We start from the raw sequence: 17,634 nt of genomic DNA on the forward strand, positions 1-17,634 counted from the left end.
GGTCTTGGGGGAGGAGATGGAATGACTTCCAGGCTACAAGTTGCTAATTCCTTGCCTGAAACGATATCTCCTTTTGAAAACTAGCAAATAATCATGTTAATGAGATTGTAAATATTAAGCCTGAGTGAATTAATTGTTGATATGACTCACGTTATGACTCATGTTCCAGTTTTTTAAGGAGCATATATTGAATGCTCCAACTCTGGAGGTTTTTAAGAAGAGATTGGACATCCATTTGTCTGAAATGGTATAAGGTTTCCTGCCTAAGCAGGGGGTTGGACTAGAAGACCTCCAAGGTCCCTTCCAACTCTGTTATTCTATTCTATATAAAATTATTTGTGATATCGACTGATTTATTTGCCCAGTTCAGACATCACATGGAGTATAGGATTTGCTTGATTATGATTTAACAGTGTAAATGCTGCTTTCATGTATAACTGTATGCATGACTCCCAAAATAGGAAATAATCAAGATAGATTTGATTGGGTCCTGCTTTTATCTGAAGGAGAAAGACAGATTTGTTGGAAAAGTAAATTGGTTCTATATTTTCCTTTTTAGGCTGTGCGCTTACTGTGACTGTTCCCATGAGCTTGAAAAATTACTACAAGTAAGTGTTTTCCATTTTCAAGGGGTAGCATCTGCATCATGCAGAGATAGTATTGAAAAAGCAAAGTATATTGGGCAAACATCCACTCTCCCTTTGCTTTTCAAGTTCAGAAGGGGCATGGAGATATCAGGCACTCCATTTCTGGCTGCAGTGCCAGGCTCCCTCTGCCAAATGACCTTGCTTTTGGCCCACTCATTCACCAAGCCCTTGTTTGCTACCTCCTGTCCTTCAGAGCCTATGCCAACAGCACCCTGAAGCACCACTCCTTCTATGAAGCCATGCTGCCTTTCCTCTCGCCAGTCCTCCTTTTCATTTTGTGCACCATTTGGATCTTCCAGTCACCGACAGATATCCTGGAGACCCATCCACGCCTCTTCTATTTCATGGTTGGGACCGCCTTCGCAAATATCTCTGTACGTGTCATCCTTTCTGCTTCAAAATCAGGCTTCCAAAAGGTTCAGGGGTCAGAAAGAAGACAGTTGCTTTGATTGGTAGTCCATTTGTCTGAGCCAGCCTTCCCAAACTAGCCACCCTTTTAGTCCTTCTCTTCTCTTCTCTTCTCTTCTCTTCTCTTCTCTTCTCTTCTCTTCTCTTCTCTTCTCTTCTCTTCTCTTCTCTTCTCTTCTCCTCTCCTCTCCTCTCCTCTCCTCTCCTCTCCTCTCCTCTCCTCTCCTCTCACTCTCTTCTCTTCTCTCACTCTCTTCTCTCTCTCTCTCTCTCTCTCTCTCTCTCTCTCTCTCTCTCTCTCTCTCTCTCTCTCTCTTTTTTTTTTTCCTCTCATATTACAACTCCCACAATTTCTAGCTGACATGACTGCCTGGTTACCTTCCAACACCACCTTAACAAGAGGAAGCAGGGAGCTGAGTAAGGTAGAAATTCTCAGAAACCTATAATGGGTGGGCAATTTCCATTGATCTGAGAGCCATATGAGATTTACTACAAGACATTGAGGTTACTGTCCAGAATTAGGCAGAGCCAAGACCAGGTTTTTGGGTGGGGATTAAATGGGTACCTTAAAAAATTAAAAATGCCTGAATATTTGGCCCCTCCCAGTCTGGAGGCTTCTAAAGAAATGCTAAGAGGCCACATATAAAACTTGAGATGTACTTGTTGCACACTGATCTAAAAGGATAATGCCCCAAAGACCACAACAGGTTCTGTATTTTGTCAGGATAGAGATTATAAAGTTGAGTAGATTTACAATGCAGCAAAACAGATTCTGGTCAAATACTATTTAAAACTACTTTTAACAGTTAGCAATTCTTATCAGCAAGAGTGATGGAATCAATTATTTAGAAAGCCAATAGAAAATGTTGAAGCACAATCTAGCTCAGAGTTTTCCAAACCTGGCAACTTTGAGACTTCAACTCCCCAATTTCTCCTGGATAGCCATCAGTGGAGGCAGGGCACGAGTTTGGATGTGAGAATCTTGGATGTGATGGCCTCTTCCAGATGCCTGATTCTCTTACGTTCTGGAACAGTGTTTCTCAACCTCAGCACCTTTCAGATATCCTCCAACCAGCATGATGGGAAAGATAAAGGGCATGTAAGGAAGCCAAAACCAAACACTACAGAATCCAGTATAATTGCAAGTTTCTTTAGCAAGTTATAGATTTTGTTGTGTACAAAGAGAGCACATTTCATGTTAGAAGGAATCAGGGTATTTGCAGTTCCTTATATTTAGATAGTAGTCAAAATGGTGGACAATTCTAAATTGAATTAGCCCAAATGGTCAATCAAGACCATGTGAATATTCTCAGCATCCTTTACATTCGCCAAATGATTTACTACTGGAGCAGTGGATTATTCTAAGAGGAACACAGGTGTTGGGACGACTGAAACAGCCCATTTTCCTGCCCTTCAGGGACGTTCAGCCTGTAATTCTGAGAATTCTCAACTAGCCTATATTGGTAGGAAAACTAAACTCAGATTTCCTTCTCCTAACTTCCTTTTGATGTTTTGCCCTTTCTTCCAGTGTCGATTGATTGTCAGCCAAATGAGCAGCACTCGATGTCAGGCAGTGAACTGGCTGCTTCTTCCACTTGCGCTTGTTATCCTTGTAGTGATGTCAGATTTGGTACCAGAACAGGAAACAAATTTCCTCTATTTAATCACCATTTTCATCACGTTGGCACACATTCATTATGGAGTTAATGTGGTAAGCCATTCCGCAGGGTTTGGGGCTCCCTGCACTGTCCATTTCAGCATTCTTCTACTTTTCATCTAGTGTAACAGATGGTAGAGATAACTTTGGAATTGTTGGCTTATCTTTCCCACTGAGGTCCCTTCAATTGTCCCTTCATTGGTTGATATGTAGGCATTCCTGTACAGGTAGTCCTCAACTTACGATTACAATTGAGCTCAAAATTCCTATTAATATGCAAGACAGTTAAGTGAATTTTGACCCATTTTTTTATCGTTCTTGCCGTAGTTGTTAAGTGAATCACTGCAGTTGTTAAGTTAGTAACATGGTTGTTAAGTGAATCTGGCTTCCCCATGGACTGTGCTTGTCAGTTGCAGAAGGTGATCATATGACCTTAGGACACTGCAACTGTCAGAAATACATGCCAGTTGCCAAGCATCTGAGACTTAAGACTAGGGAACTAACCATGTGCTAAGGCACAGCTCTGCAACCTGCGGCTCCGGAGCCGCATGCGGCTCTTTCAGCCATCTCCTGCGGTTCCCATTCCTCTGCCATGTGCAGTTCAAAAAAAAAATGGGACTAAAAAAGTTCAACCAATCAATTCAAATATGCAGAGTAGGTGCATATCTCACCTTGGCTCCACTCTTCAGTCAAACCCTGTTCTTCACATGCGCGCATGTATGTGCATGCGCACACATTTTTTGCAGCTCCCAGTTTTTTCTTTTGTGAGGGAACCAGTTCCGAATGGCTCTTTCACTGTTTCAGGTTGCTGATCCCTGTGCTAAGGTATGGGCTCTTTCTTAGACACCAAAGGGGATAAAAGACGTGGTGTCTAAGGAATTGGCAGGAAATCTAAAACGTTCAATTAGTAGTTTAAAAAACCCACAGGAGTTTGAGGTGTTGTCCTTGCTTAAAGATCAGAGCTCTAACCACAGCTTTTGCACATCCCGCTGCAACACATCCTTGAGACCTATTATAAAGTAGGATTGCCTATTTACCTAGAATACTCTCCCCAGTTCTTGTTTGTCTTGAAATAATACAAATAGAAAATAGGATTGGTAGACTGACATAAAGCTTGTTGTGCTCTAGAGAAGGAACGGGAGTGCACAAAGGAAAGAAAGCTACATGCCCAGCCTTGTTTTCAGGTTTATCCACCATTTTTCATTTGCTCTCTTCTCTTTCCATTTAGGTGAGGCAGCTTAGTAAACACTTCAACATCCGAACCTTTTCTTTACAAAAGCCCAGCTCTGACTGACTAGGCATGGAAAAGGTATCGTCAGAGGAAAACGTCAGCCTGCGGTCTTCAGAGGCACTGTAAATTTGGTAGCCTGTGTAAATATACTTCAACCGTCACCATGGAACTAGATTTAACCCGCTTTGGATGGTTTGGGGGCAAACAACATGTGGGACCCAGAAACCAGAGAAGGCTGCTGTTCATGTCTCCTCCCATGACCCTTCATGACACCTTTCAGAAATGTGCAGACAGTAAAACTACATGATTAGGAGAGGACCTCATGGAATCTTCAAAGAAAGATCATCAGGCACAGAGGCGTGGACGATGGCTTCAGAACTGTAAGATTGCCACAGAACTGTCATCATGACTATGCTGAGAACGAGGGGCCCACGAAACTACCCTTGGGAACTGAAGTACATTATTGCAAACTGTTCCACATCTTAAAATCAGAGATCCAGTTATAAAGAGGGGATTTTTATTTAAAGAAACAGTTGATTCTTCTGGAGAGCACGGAGGTCACAACTTCATTAAGCCATGACTAGTCAGTTATGTTTTCCCAAAATGCCTTTTTTATCCTCCCTCCAAATTGTGGCTCGTGCCTTGCAAAGAGAGAGTGGGGCCACAGCCAATGCTGTAATTTCAAGCATTGGGGGGGACTCAGTAACAGACATTCTTCCTTCATGTTTATCATAGGACTGAGATTGGGATGAATAACATTACCATCTTATGTTTTAAAGTAGGCTTGCAGCAGAGTTGTTTACTAGGTGTAGTACATACTCTCCGAGTGACACTGCTTTTCTTGGGTACAATTGAATTTTCTCTCATGACAACAAGAAATGCAAGTGATTTTGATCCCCATGTTCAATTTTAGAAATAGTTTGTTTCTGTTTATTGCCTGGTTGGGAATCTGTTGAACAATTGAGTGATGGTGAAGACCCAGCACTGAGTTTTCTCTTCTGTTTGTACTTTATTTGAGGAAGAATATTTTGTGTATGTGTGCTTAAATGAAGAGTGTAGCCTAAACCCATTTTTCTTGGAAAGGCTGCACCCGGAAGAAACTGAGCGCAGAATTTTTTTTTCATATGTAATTAATGGCAGAGGTAACTTTATGAATGGTTTGATGAGATCCACTTGTATCATTTTCTTTTCGTGGATGATGCATTCCATTCTGCAGAAAACTCTGAGTTGTGAAATTATTTTTCTTTTCTTTTGTAAACACGAAGCATTATGTCAAAAAACAAAGTGTACGCAGTGTAAAGTCCTAGAACTAATTCTTGCCTTCATTTCTACCTTCTTCTTTTCTGTAAATAGTTTTATTTTTCTGATTTTCAAGTTTTACCCCAAATGCCATGTCTGGTATGGCAGTGAACAAGAAAAGCCCTGATTCTCATTATTAGCAGGAAAAAGAAATTTCTAGACATGGATGGCAAACAATTCTGATTTTTGTTCTGTTTACTTAATGTTCCATTGCTATGAAACAAAACTTGAAATGGGGTTAGAGAGATTTTTTTATTTGTATCAAAATACTGCACAGGGGGTAAAATTTGGGTGTAAAGAGGAATTGAGCTTGTGTGAATACTTGATGTTGCAATAGTTAGAATAAAATAATCAGTTGTCAATCATAAGTGACAGTAAGAAATAGGACATGTAGTTATAGTCTCTTGGAACCATTTTCTGTTTTTAAGAAGGTGGTCAGTTCAGAGAAGGGATCTGCCTTTATACAGTTAAGTAATGAATCATTGTAGGAACATTTGATCTTTGGTCTCTTAATTTGGGATAATAGCGTTTGTCTTGGAAACAAAGAGTTGTCAGATCAATGGTATAGTTTTGCACGGGCTACTGTGGCATAAGAATCCTTTGGACAGAAAGTGATGGCTATCCACAGAAGCCAATTTTCTTGGGAGGCAGGGTTCCTTATATGTATGCAGGCTTAATGTGAGCTAGTAAATGATTCTGTTAGATTCTGCCTAGAAGCATGCATATTATATGGGAACATCTACACTTGCAATTATCAGGAACAGTGCCACTGCAGCTTCCAGGTAACATTTGCTTTTGCATGAGCTTGCTCGCATGTTATGAGGCAGATTTGCCTGTCTTCACTGGGAAAAAAATGTGATTCTTCTTTCCTACCTATCAGGGCTTCTCAATAAGGAATTTGGTGCCTTAAATGACTCTCCTCAAGTTGAGGGAAAAGTCAGCTGTCTTTAAAAAAAAACATTCTTTAAGTGTTGTCCAAATTAAAGAAGTAGGTATAGCACCTTTAAAAATGAAAACAGGAAAATAGGTTTGTGTATTTTTCTTTATTTTATTACTGATTTAAAACTGATTGCAAGTTCAGTGGGAGTCAAATGCACCATTTGTGGGGCTTAAAACACCCTGTTTGGGTTCATCTCTACTGTTCTGAAAATAAAGGTACTGAGTACTGAAGGAGTGGGGGTGGGCATTTTGCCACTTGCCCTCTTCTTTCAAGAGGTGGGTGTAACTACTGGTTTCAAGTTCTCCTTGAATCTAACCTCATCTTGCTTCCTAGATTACCTCAGTGAATGGAAGATGGCATAGAATGTGATGGGAGCAGTTGTAACCAGTTCTTTAGTAGCGTGCCATTCCCTTGCATCATTTGTTGCCCTTTCAAATAACAATTCCATTTTATGTTCCAAAACAGATGTTTGTTCTGCCTTGATTGACTATTGTCTAGGTATCTGAGCTTTGGCCCTTGAAGCAAACCTCAAGAGATGTAGAGGATGATTCCTGGGCAAAGCAACTCTAGGGGCCTGATGCCACATAACCTTTTTCCAGTCCCTCCACAGTCCTGCAAGATTCGGCTTTTGCTAGCAAAGCTTAATCCAAAAGTGGGTTGTATAGAGAAGCAGATATTGTAAGACAACACTGGGCTGGGCCCAGAAACCATTTGTATAGCCCTCATATTAGAATACAACAGTTCAGAACTGGGTATGAACTGCAAGAAAATCTATGGAATGCTACCTAGCTAGAACCCTGATGATTTGTGGTTGGTGTTAAGTCCAATAAAAAATATGCATTGGGGCTATGTTCATTTTGACTTGCAGTAGTAGATCATTCAGGTGTTTAAACCTTGCATAGATGGTTGACTGTTCTCCACCATGATTTCAGGAAAGAGTTTGTTGGATAAAAATATTTCATGAAGACTGGCATGGAGGCCACAGTGTCCCCCATCCCACCCCTCCCAATGCCATTTTTGCTTGAAATGTAATCCTAGGATGTAAAGCTTAATAATAGTGGTATTCCAGATCTCCCCAATCAATACTCAGTGAACTGATTTCTCAGTTTAAAAGAGAGCGAGAATAGATAGGAATCCATTCTCCACATTTAAATTGACCCTGGAATACAGGCAAGATAAGTAAGTGCCCTTTTCAGAATAGGTTCTGTCTGGAAACAAGAATGAACCAAACATAAATATTGAACCAATTGGTTTTCCTTGCTTTTTGATTAACTCTGTGAACTTGGTGTTTTCAGGAAGCCATTGGCTGTCAAGTAAAATATCAAATCATCAGTTCTTTGTAAGATACCATATCTGGGGAGGGGGGCAGAACTTGGAAGAGATAGCTTTACTTTCTCCCGATTTTTTTCTCCAGAAGGGGAAAATGATAACTGGGTCTCTTTTGGGGAAGAGGGTGTGTGCCTTGGTCTTCATAGGTGCTGACTGCTAGGAACAGTTTCCTACCCTTCTTGGGCAAGGAAACCTCTGGCTTGTATTCTTTGAAGCATTCGGTCCAGCAGATTCTGGGCAGTATAAGCTGTGTCAAAGCAAAACTGACTGTACAGATTACTATTGTTGTTAGTGAAAAAGAGCTTTCAATAAGAAACTATATAATGTCATTGTGGATTGCTCCACAGTGTATCATCCTTCATCAAGATTCATGTCTGTCTTATGTATTGTGGACGGTTGACAGTCTGGCAATGAATTCTGATCCATTAAATACTATTATTACTGATAAATATTTATTGTATTTAAAAACTTCAAAAGCCTATTATGACATAAAACTTCAATAAATTTTTCCAAGCTTTTTAATATCTCATCTTTTGGGTGCTCGTTTTATTCCGAAAATGAAAGTATTGGAGGGCTGTCATTTATCAATACTGAGTTGTGTCTGCTCTACATAAGTGCTAGACACAAGATGGTCATCATGCTGTCTCTTTTGTGTTGGCATTAAATGCGCATGATTTTATTTGCAAGACGTTGGTCTTAAAAACAAAAATCTATCTGCCAATCAAAAGAGCCTTGGTGGAGCAGTGGGCTAATGCCTCCTTAAGTAACACCAGCTGCCTGCAATTAGTGCAGGTTCGAGTCCCACCAGGCTCAATGTTGACTCAGCCTTCCATCCTTCCGAGGTAGGTAAAATGAGGACCCAGATTGTTGGGGGCAATTAAGCTGACTTTGTAAAAATGCCCCTTGGGAGGCGGGGGCGAAAGCCCTAATAAGCAGGCATATACATAGAATGAAGGCTATTGCTAAGCACATTGATTTGTGCTTCTTAGATTGTAAGCCGCCCTGAGTCTTCGGAGAAGGGTGGGATATAAATGGGATTTTTAAAAAATTGTTATCAGAGTATTCTAGAAATAAAATAACATATCAATACAACAAATAGCAAAAAATTAAAATGTGTGGAAGTTCAAAAAATGCTGATTCAATACTTTTTTCTCCTAACTGGGAAGCTACAGGTCCTTTCCAAAGGTTGCCAGGAAAAGTGGAAGGGCGGGCTTTCCTTTTTGGCTTTCAGGAGGCAAGGAATAGAAAGGAATTTCATAGAAGCATGCAACTGGGAAGACCTTGGAGGTCTTCTAGTCCAACCTTCTATCCACGGCAGGAGTCTTTATGCGATCCCAGACAGATGGTTGTCCAGTTTATTTGGAGCAAGAGAATTTGAACTTGGAGCAGGGAAAAGCAGTGTATCCTGGCAATGATAGAAATTGTCCATATTTGTCTGAAAAGAGACAAGATTTAAACAGCAAGTAACAGTGCCGTGGTTGCCTGAATCCAGAGCATTGCCGTGTTCTAATGAATAGGAAGCCTGATTCTCTGCAGATGTTTTGGGCTTCAGTTCCCATCAGGCCTAGACATGGTGACAATCAAGCCACTGGGGAGTTGCCCAAAATATCTACCAGGCACCAGATTGTCTGCCTCTGGTATTGTATGATGTGAATAGGTTTATTCTTAAAAGGACCTGGAAACCTTGAATGCTCTCCAAAGATTTAATTCTCCCCTTCGTTGTTGCAGAATAGCCCAGTGTTGAAGTGCATTTTCAACAGCTATCAGTGGGTCTTTCCGTGTGGGGTAATAATAACAGAACAGCCTCCTTTTCGAAGTCCATACTTTTCTACAAAAGAACTTGCACTGGACATGAAGAATTGAGTCCGAGTCTCAAATGGCTGATTTTCATTCTCCAATTCATGAACCCGCAATCCAACTGGAAGCGCAGCTGACACCAATAACCAATTCTAAAGGATGCTTCAAGATGGCTGCTTTTCAGACAGTTATGATTTTAAACTGCTGGACTTCCTGGGTTATTCTGTGTGAGAGAAGGAGAGGCAGAAATGATCTATCAAAGAGGTTGATGCCAGACAGTGGCAAAAACTGAAAACCATCTCCTAACTATATCTGAACACATGCTGTTGCATATGTTGATGTAATAAAGTGGCTAAAATGCTGAAATAGGAATTGGATTATCCTTGGTTTCACTCTTAACATTGATTCATGCAATGCAATTAAACCTAAGTTTTAGTTAACGCCTCTGTTGCCTCCAAACAAATAATGTGATGGCCTTGCTCATACAACATGTTAAGACAACAGACCATTTGTGCAATAGTTGAATTAATACAAGGTTTGTTTTGTTAGCTGATGAAAAAGTTGCTGATCAACAGCATGAAAAAATGGGTTTTAAATCTTGACTACATCCTAATTGCAAAACACATTTCCCCAATTCCATTGCTACTCTTGGCAGATTATTTAATATTCTCAAGATGAAGATAGACATAATTCAGTTGTAATATATCTCTTTTGCATAAGAAAGTCCCAGGTTTTTATCTTTAACCTTTCCAGGTAGAGACTTTAGTTGAAAACCTGCTGCCAGTTAATATAGACAATACAGGTAGTCCTCAACTTACGACCATAATTGAGCCCAAAACTTCTGTTGTTAAGTGAGAATTTGTTAAGTGAGTTTTGCCCCATTTTATGACATTTGTTGCTACAACTTGTCACTGTAGTTGATAAGTTAGGAATCTGTTAAGTGAATCTGGCTTCCCCATTGACCTTGCTTGTCAGAAGGTTGCAAAAGTTGATAACATGACCACAGGATGCTGCAACAATCACAAGTATGAGCCGGCTGCCAAGCATCTGAATTTTCCTCACACAATGATGAGGATGCTGCAAAGGTTGTAACTGAAAAACGGTTATAAGTCAGGTTTTTTAGGGCCGTTATAACTTTGAACAGTCACTAAATGAACTGTTGTAAATCGAGGACTACTTGTATTGTGCTAGGGGGCAAGATTAGCAACTTCGCAGAACAGTTGAGACTGCCAGAAATGTTAGTGAATTCTTGGCACTGTTGACCGTGACACAGACATTTAAGCATGAAGCACATGCAAGAAGAATGGGCAGGTGTGTTGTGCATGCTCTATAGCAGACATGTCAAACTCATGATGTCACATGACATCGCACAACATATCGGAACTTTTTCCCCATTGCCGGCAATGGGGTGGGCGCAGTTTCTTTGTGACATGTCCAGCCCACAGGCCGGCAGTTTGACACCCGTGCTCTATAGAGAGATTACAATCATATCCTGTCTTTCGCCTCCTTTTCTCCTCAAATTCTGATTCCACCCAATGCCAGTACAGTATAGTCCTCTAGTGAAGATAGCTCTAAGCAGATGCCATCACTCACCATCTGAAATGCCCAGCAAATCTTCCATTTCTTGCTGAATGCGCAGCAGGAGGATCTCCTGCAACAGCTCCTCCCGCAGGCTCTTTGGCACTATCCCCATGCGCTCCAGGCTTTCCTCGGAGAGGCGCAAGAGAGCCTTGCCAGAGATGGCATGGCTATTGGCTGCCTCCAGCAGTGGACTGCCCGGAGTTCCCAAGGTTTTTCCTCTTAGCCAGGCACAGACTTCGGCTGCTGTCCACTGTGCCACCGGGCGCCTTGCTTCCTCCTCCTTTGAACCCTGTAAGTTGCCAAGCTGATCTTTTAATTGGTTTCTTTTCCTTTCTGCACACCACATCAACTCTCAACAGCATACAGGTAGTCCTTGACTTAGAACCATTCCTGTCACAACCACTCAAAGTTTCAATGGCACCGAAAATAGTCACTTACAACTGGTCCTTGCACTGGTGACCATCACAGCGTCCTCACAGTCATGCAATCAAAAGTCAGACACTAGGCAACTGGCATTTATTTATGGCAGTTGCGGTCCTGGTGTCATGGGATGGCCATTTGCAACCTGACCTGGCCTCTGACAAGCAGGGAAATCCAGATTTGATATGACCATGTGTTTCACTTAACAACAGCAACGATCCACTTAACAGCCAGGGCAAAAAAAAAATCATAAAATTGAGAGTGACTCACTTAACAGCTGACTTGCTCAGCCACAGAAATTCTGGCTCCAATTGTCATAAGATGAGAACTATTTGTAATGAAATGAAGTTTTGCCTTTTGAATCTCTCACATTCCTTTCTTAATTCTGTTGCCAGTAACTGAAGTACCTGAATGAAACCTACATTTGTTAAACAAACAGGACATTTTTTTTCTATTTATCCAGTACATTTCCAAACTGGACTTCAGTGGAAGGTTCTCAGGGCAATATATGCTTAAGAACAAAAGCAAATACAGAAATAGTAATGAATTGCACTCCACCCTCCCCACACAATAAGAGGCAATATTCTACACTGGAACCACAATATTCCTCCAAAGAAGTAGTTTACAATACTGTACAGCCTAATGTCAAGTTATATAGACCACAGAAGACAGATAAAGCACTATGATTACTGGAAGTAGCAAGATGTTATTCTATGGGATAACATTTTTAACCCTCTGTTCTAAGTGCTTAAGGGAAGGTACTCTATGCAGATAGTCCTCGACTTATTCTTTTAACAGCAGTTAAAGTTGCAATGGCCTTGAAAAAAGTGCCTTAAGAGTTGTCCTATTAAGTTTAGCTAATTTGGTTATGTTGAAGGAACACTGTGTAAGAGTTAAATTAATCCAATAAAATGAGATGTTAGGCAAATAAATGCTTTGAGTTGGTACTAGTTGTATGGAGTTATTTTAAACCCCTAAGAACCCCAGGAATGTTTTCCCCTGCCAAATTCTACACTAACTGAAGCTTCCAGATAGTTCTGGAGAATGATAGCAGTAATCTCTCCTGGAAGTTACCAGAACATAGTAATGCCACCCAGAATCACTTTTTGTGAGATGGACAGCCATAAGAATGTGAGAAATAAATAAATAAATAAATAAATAAATAAATAAATAAATAAAAAAATAATTTAAATACATACATACATACATACATATTGACTGACTGACTAACTGACTGATGTCATTAAGATGTCTGAAAATATTGGTTCAACAAACCTTATTGCTCTGGACTTCAATCTCCTAAACTAGTTTGGCTAGTTACCAAGATTGATAACATCAAAGCTACTACTGGGAAATCAAAGAAATTCTTGCTATCTTTAAACCAAAGTCCTCTATCAGGTTGATCAAGGTTGTTCTCATGCCATAACTGGCTACAAAACAAAGTTTGCAATCAATCTAAATTTATTTAATACTGCCTAGTGTTCAACCACTATTGCCTTCCACCAGTTTTGCTCAAAAAAGGACACATTTGTGACCAAGCCATTGTTAAGAAATCTTCTAGATTCAGCAGATTTCACAGTACTGTATAATCAATCAAAATCTAGACAATAAAGAATGCAATCAATATAAAGTCTAAACTAACAAAAGTCCCTGGCCAACACCAGCATGTTCCATTCAGTTGTAATACTTCCACAGGTTTTCCTTCTGCCCCCTGACGGAGAATGGAGTTGCAAAAATTATTATTCATTGTTAACTAGTAGAAATAATTGAAGAGCTTAGAAGGAATCCATGGTTTAATAACACAGTGCCTGTTCTGTGTAGAGAGTGGACCAGATTCAACAAGTGTCATTTGTACTCAGAGATGTTCAGTTGATAAAGAGGGTGGAGAAAATCCTTTTCCATCAGAAGCCCTGCAATACAATGCCAGGTGGTTTAGTTTTGCCTGACATGAAGCAGCTTCTTTTCTATTATTGGTCTGAGGGCACCTCCATTAGTGCTTGTTCCAATTAAGGGCTTCTGCAGTGCTTTGGATTAATTCTCCAAATGGTGCCTCAGAACTTGCAGAAGCAGCTGGTTTGTTGTAAGACATGCTATGTTCACAGTCCTGCATGCTAAAAGCATTTTTTTGGAGACTGACTGCAAAGCACTGTACAGCACTGTACAATTTAAGACAGCCTCAGAACTGGATTAATGGATAAGCACATTTTGGCAAGAATAAATCTAATTTAAATCTAATTTCTGTAACATAAAAGTTACAGAATCTGCACTCTGCATAAGGATGAAACATTTATTGCAGATTGCTTGAGCCAGAGGGAAAAAAGGAGCAGAGTCCAAAGTGCTTATCTCCAGGAAGGGGATGGCTCACCTTCTCTAAGCCTGCAGGCTCTGCTTGTGATTCCTCCATGACTTTCAAGTCTCCCAATCCCCTCTTAGCGTTGCTCTCCATCGGGATCATGAACTGAAGGAGACAAGCACACAAGGTTGTGAAGCTGATGGACAATATACTGTTGACAAAGCAGAGAAATCATTTTAAGGAAAGGATCCTGGAGTCCTCTAATATACATTACAGGTAGCTTTGTGTTTGGCTCATAGTGCAAAAGGCTGCCAGCTGGTGAGTTAATATAAAGGCTTATCATCAACAGAGCTCAAAAGTCACTCTTCTTTCCAAAAACCGGAATCCCATAACCAGCCTTCTCTTCTGTAAAGCAAGATCAACAATCTAACATAACATATTGACATTAAAATGGGAGAGGTTTAGGGCCAGGTTCTGCAAGGTTACAGCCTCTTCCTATTTTACTTCTTGTTCAGCAAGGGCTATGTTTTTCCCTGCCTTTTGCATGTTTTATCTCAGGTCATGTAAAGTAACATAAGGCCCGCAACCTTTTTGCACAAGGTTCATCATGTGCACCAGTTCAACCTTTCCTCAATAAACAGACTCTCCAGACAATCATTCATGCTCTGGTCACCTCATAAGTGGATTATTGCAATGTGTTGCAGAGGACGTTTTCCTTGACACTACAGCTGGCTCAAAATGAGACAGTACAATCAGTAACAGGAGCATCTCAATTTGAGCATTTGTTACCCACTGCTACGTGAGTTGCATTGGCTATCAGGCAACTTCTGGGAGCAATTCAAGGTGCTGATTGCCTATAAAGGTTGGCATGGCATAGGACTGGATAGCTGAGAGACTGTTTATCTCCAGTAGTACCTGCCCACCCAGTATTATTCTATTCTATTCTATTCTATTCTGTTCTGTTCTGTTCTGTTCTGTTCTGTTCTGTTCTGTTCTGTTCTAACCTCTGGGACAGCATTCCCCATCCCCTAGAGATAAAAATGATACCCTCACTCCTAGGCTTCTGGAAAGCTTTGAAAACCGGGCTTTGATCCCAGGTCTGGGGTGATGTTTACGAGCTATTTAAGATGGTAATTTTTGTTTGTTTTTGCATTCATTTGTTTTAGTTTGGGCTGTCTCTGAAATTCAACACTTTTAACAGTTTTTAACTTTCCTAGTTTTGGGGCAGCAAATAAATTGAAATAAATAACATAATTCACACTTGATTTCTGTCTGGTACCTGCGGAAATCTTAGCCATTCTGATAAACATAAACTTATTCTGTTGACATATTTTTGACTAGGGAGACATTTTGTAGCCTAGGGGGGAAAGTGTACATATGCCCACCAGGCTCAAATGAAACTGAAGGCTGGTATTTAGTATAATAGGAGTTTCTTAAAAGAAAGTCCTGGAATAGGGGGAAAAGCTAGCAATCCTCACCTTCCAAAAGGCACTTTTTATATAACATTCTTCAACATCTTGCCTAATTGCTTTGGCAACATTTTGCAAAAGCTTACCTAAGCACTCTTTCAACCAGCCGACCCTATCAGAAATGTGCATTGAAGGCATAGTAATTGACATAATCATGAGAATCTTTGGTTACTTCTTTGCACACAGCCTGGGCTGACTGGCTGCTAAATTGCATTCAAAGTGTGAGATTTAGAGAGATGGAAGCAAAATGACTCAACAAAAAACTTTAGGAATCTGACCATCTGTCAGGCATTCTGTACATAGTCCTCCTCCCTCCCATACACGTACACACAAATTAAAGAAAAGATGGGGTGGCTATGGTATTGACATAGGTAGCATATTCCCCCAATGTAGTCCTTTCTGATAAATGGGCCGCAAGCTTCAATATCCCCAACTAGCCTGGTGAATGACTTAGAGCAATGTTTTTTCAAACTTGGCCACTTTAAGATGTGTGGATTTCAACTCTCAGAATTCTTCTGCCTCCATTCAAGTCCAACTTGTATATTTGTAACGAACACATGATTAAGCACTGCGAGCCTTTGATGACCTCCTTTCAAAGGAAATAACAAAGTGAAGGCCAGAGAAAGAAGGCTAAATATGGTACTTTTGAAATGTCACCGCTTGTTTTTTAGTTTTGTTGTCTTTTATTCTCATAGCCAGCCATGCTTATTTAACCTTTAGCAATAAATATATTGTATTGAGATAGCTTCTACCACATCTAAGTATCCCACTTACAGAATTTCATGAGATGGAGCAACCATGCCCAGAGTTATTGTAGAGGATTTGGGTCAAACATTCATGAGAATCAGTCTGTACTAGAAGTACCTGCCACTCCAGATTGTCACCTGGATCCCTTCAAGGTCCTCCATGCATCAATACCCCATTTACAGCAAACTGCATTGCTGACCCTATTTCCAAAATTCAGTTTTGCACCTTAAAACATGACAGCTACGAATTCACTTCCAAACTCTGGAGAAACTGCGAGGACACAATTTCAAGCCCTCCCTGTAGTTCAGAGTTGATAAGGATCATAAACGCCTACATGTTCAAGGAGAGATATGCACTTACCAACGTTGTAAAAGTGGAATTAAATATTCCTGTGATTACCAATGTCATGGACCCATGCCAGGTACTGAGTCTTGTCCACTGGGAAGATCTAGAATGGCCTTTAAGACACTCACAGTTTTTCTCCCTCAGCTTCAGCCTGGCTCAGTGGTAGAGTAGCTTCTCGCCTTTGTGCTGATCTCCAAACATACCTGGAGATTTTCTCAGCTCCTTACCCTCCCCTTCCCTAGTCTCCTCCTTTTTCGATTTCAAATTCAGGCAAGAGAGTCCTTGTCTTTCCTGACTTGCAGCCAAACAACCAAACAGGCACCTTCATGTTCAGGTCTGCGCAGGAGCCATCTGGAAATATTCCCTCCTCTTTGCCTTATGAATCTAATCGGAGGCACCCTCTTTTCACTCATGCGCAACCTGGCATGCATACACCCATCCATGTTTGCTTTAACTTCAAGGCAATTTATGATTTGATTGATCCTGCTTCCTGCCAAGAGTGGTTCATATCTATATGGATCTTATTTGCAAAACACACTAAACTGTAAGTAATAATGCCTTGGAGACACCCAAACTCAGACCAAAGATTAAGTTTCTATATATGGGTATATATCCAAACCGTAATACTGGGATGTCTCAACCTGCCCTGGGGTGAATCAATCGTTCACATTCTGCTTTGGGATTGGTATATATGACTATGTCATTGTGAAACAAGATCTGAAAGGAGAGAATGAATCTTCTTCCCTCCCCCTTCCATCCCCTGGAGGGAATGGGAAGGGAGGTGCAGCTGAATCTCTTGTACGGAACACAAGCATATTAACACCATCTGTCCTACTCAGCAGATTTGCAGGGAAAGGAAGAGGATAGCAAGCCTCATTAAGCCTTATTTATCCCCTTCTGCAGGGGATTTATTCCCATAGCTGGGCTTTATATGTTGCTTGGTACAAAACCAACCAATTCCAATTACGCAAGCATTCTAAAGGAAATCAGATTTGGCTAAACAACAGCTTATGAAGTGAACTGCAAATAGTTCTCAACTTACAACTATTCATTTAGTGACTGTTCAAAGTTACAATGACACTAAAAAAAGGGACTTATGACTGGTTTTCTTACACCTACGACAGTTGCAGCATCCCCATGGTCCCGTGGTCAAAATTCACACTTGGCAACTGGCATGTATTTATGACAGTGGCATTTGTAACCTTTCCGACTGGCTTCTGACAAGAAAAGTCAATAGGGGAAGCCAGATAATCATAATCATAATAGTAAAGTTGGAAGGGAGCGTGGAGGTCATCTAGTTCAACCCCCTGCTCAGGCAGGAAACCCTATACCATTTCAGACAAACGGCTGTCCAGTCTCTTCTTAAAAACTCCCAATGTTGGAGCATTCACCGCTTCTGGAGGCAGGTTGTTCCACTGGTTAATTGTTCTAACTGTCAGGAAGTTTCTCCTTAGTTCTAGGTTGCTTCTCT

At 40.7% G+C, this 17,634-nt stretch overlaps 2 protein-coding genes across 3 annotated transcripts in view; one reads left to right on the forward strand and one right to left on the reverse strand.

Annotated features, from left to right (window-relative positions):
- The window catches only part of SELENOI (selenoprotein I), a 51,889-nt gene extending 43,849 nt beyond the window's left edge, over window positions 1-8,040 (forward strand). Inside the window, exons 7-10 of the mRNA XM_081313654.1 lie at window positions 560-608; window positions 841-1,021; window positions 2,584-2,766; window positions 3,941-8,040. Of these exons, the coding sequence (XP_081169780.1) occupies window positions 560-608; window positions 841-1,021; window positions 2,584-2,766; window positions 3,941-4,069 (542 nt within the window). The 3' untranslated portion in view covers window positions 4,070-8,040. The remainder of the gene's footprint in view (window positions 1-559; window positions 609-840; window positions 1,022-2,583; window positions 2,767-3,940) is intronic.
- On the reverse strand, window positions 7,942-16,299 carry LOC308659731 (sterile alpha motif domain-containing protein 12-like). Of its 2 annotated transcripts, XM_081313659.1 has the most exons (4): window positions 16,179-16,299; window positions 13,675-13,813; window positions 10,902-11,178; window positions 7,942-9,531 (listed from the first exon to the last, which is right to left on the reverse strand). In XM_081313659.1, exons 2-4 carry the CDS (start codon window positions 13,762-13,764, stop codon window positions 9,527-9,529), a joined length of 372 nt encoding a protein of 123 aa, XP_081169785.1. In that variant the 5' UTR covers window positions 13,765-13,813; window positions 16,179-16,299; the 3' UTR covers window positions 7,942-9,526. The 2 variants fall into 2 exon arrangements, with proteins under 2 accessions (XP_081169785.1, XP_081169784.1); XM_081313658.1 differs by lacking the exon at window positions 16,179-16,299 and having other exon boundaries at window positions 13,675-14,123.
- Between the last annotated feature and the right edge of the window lie 1,335 nt (window positions 16,300-17,634).

Source organism: Vipera berus (genome assembly GCF_964194415.1).
Source record: "Vipera berus genome assembly, chromosome: 1".
Classification (NCBI taxonomy): Eukaryota; Metazoa; Chordata; class Lepidosauria; order Squamata; family Viperidae; genus Vipera; species Vipera berus.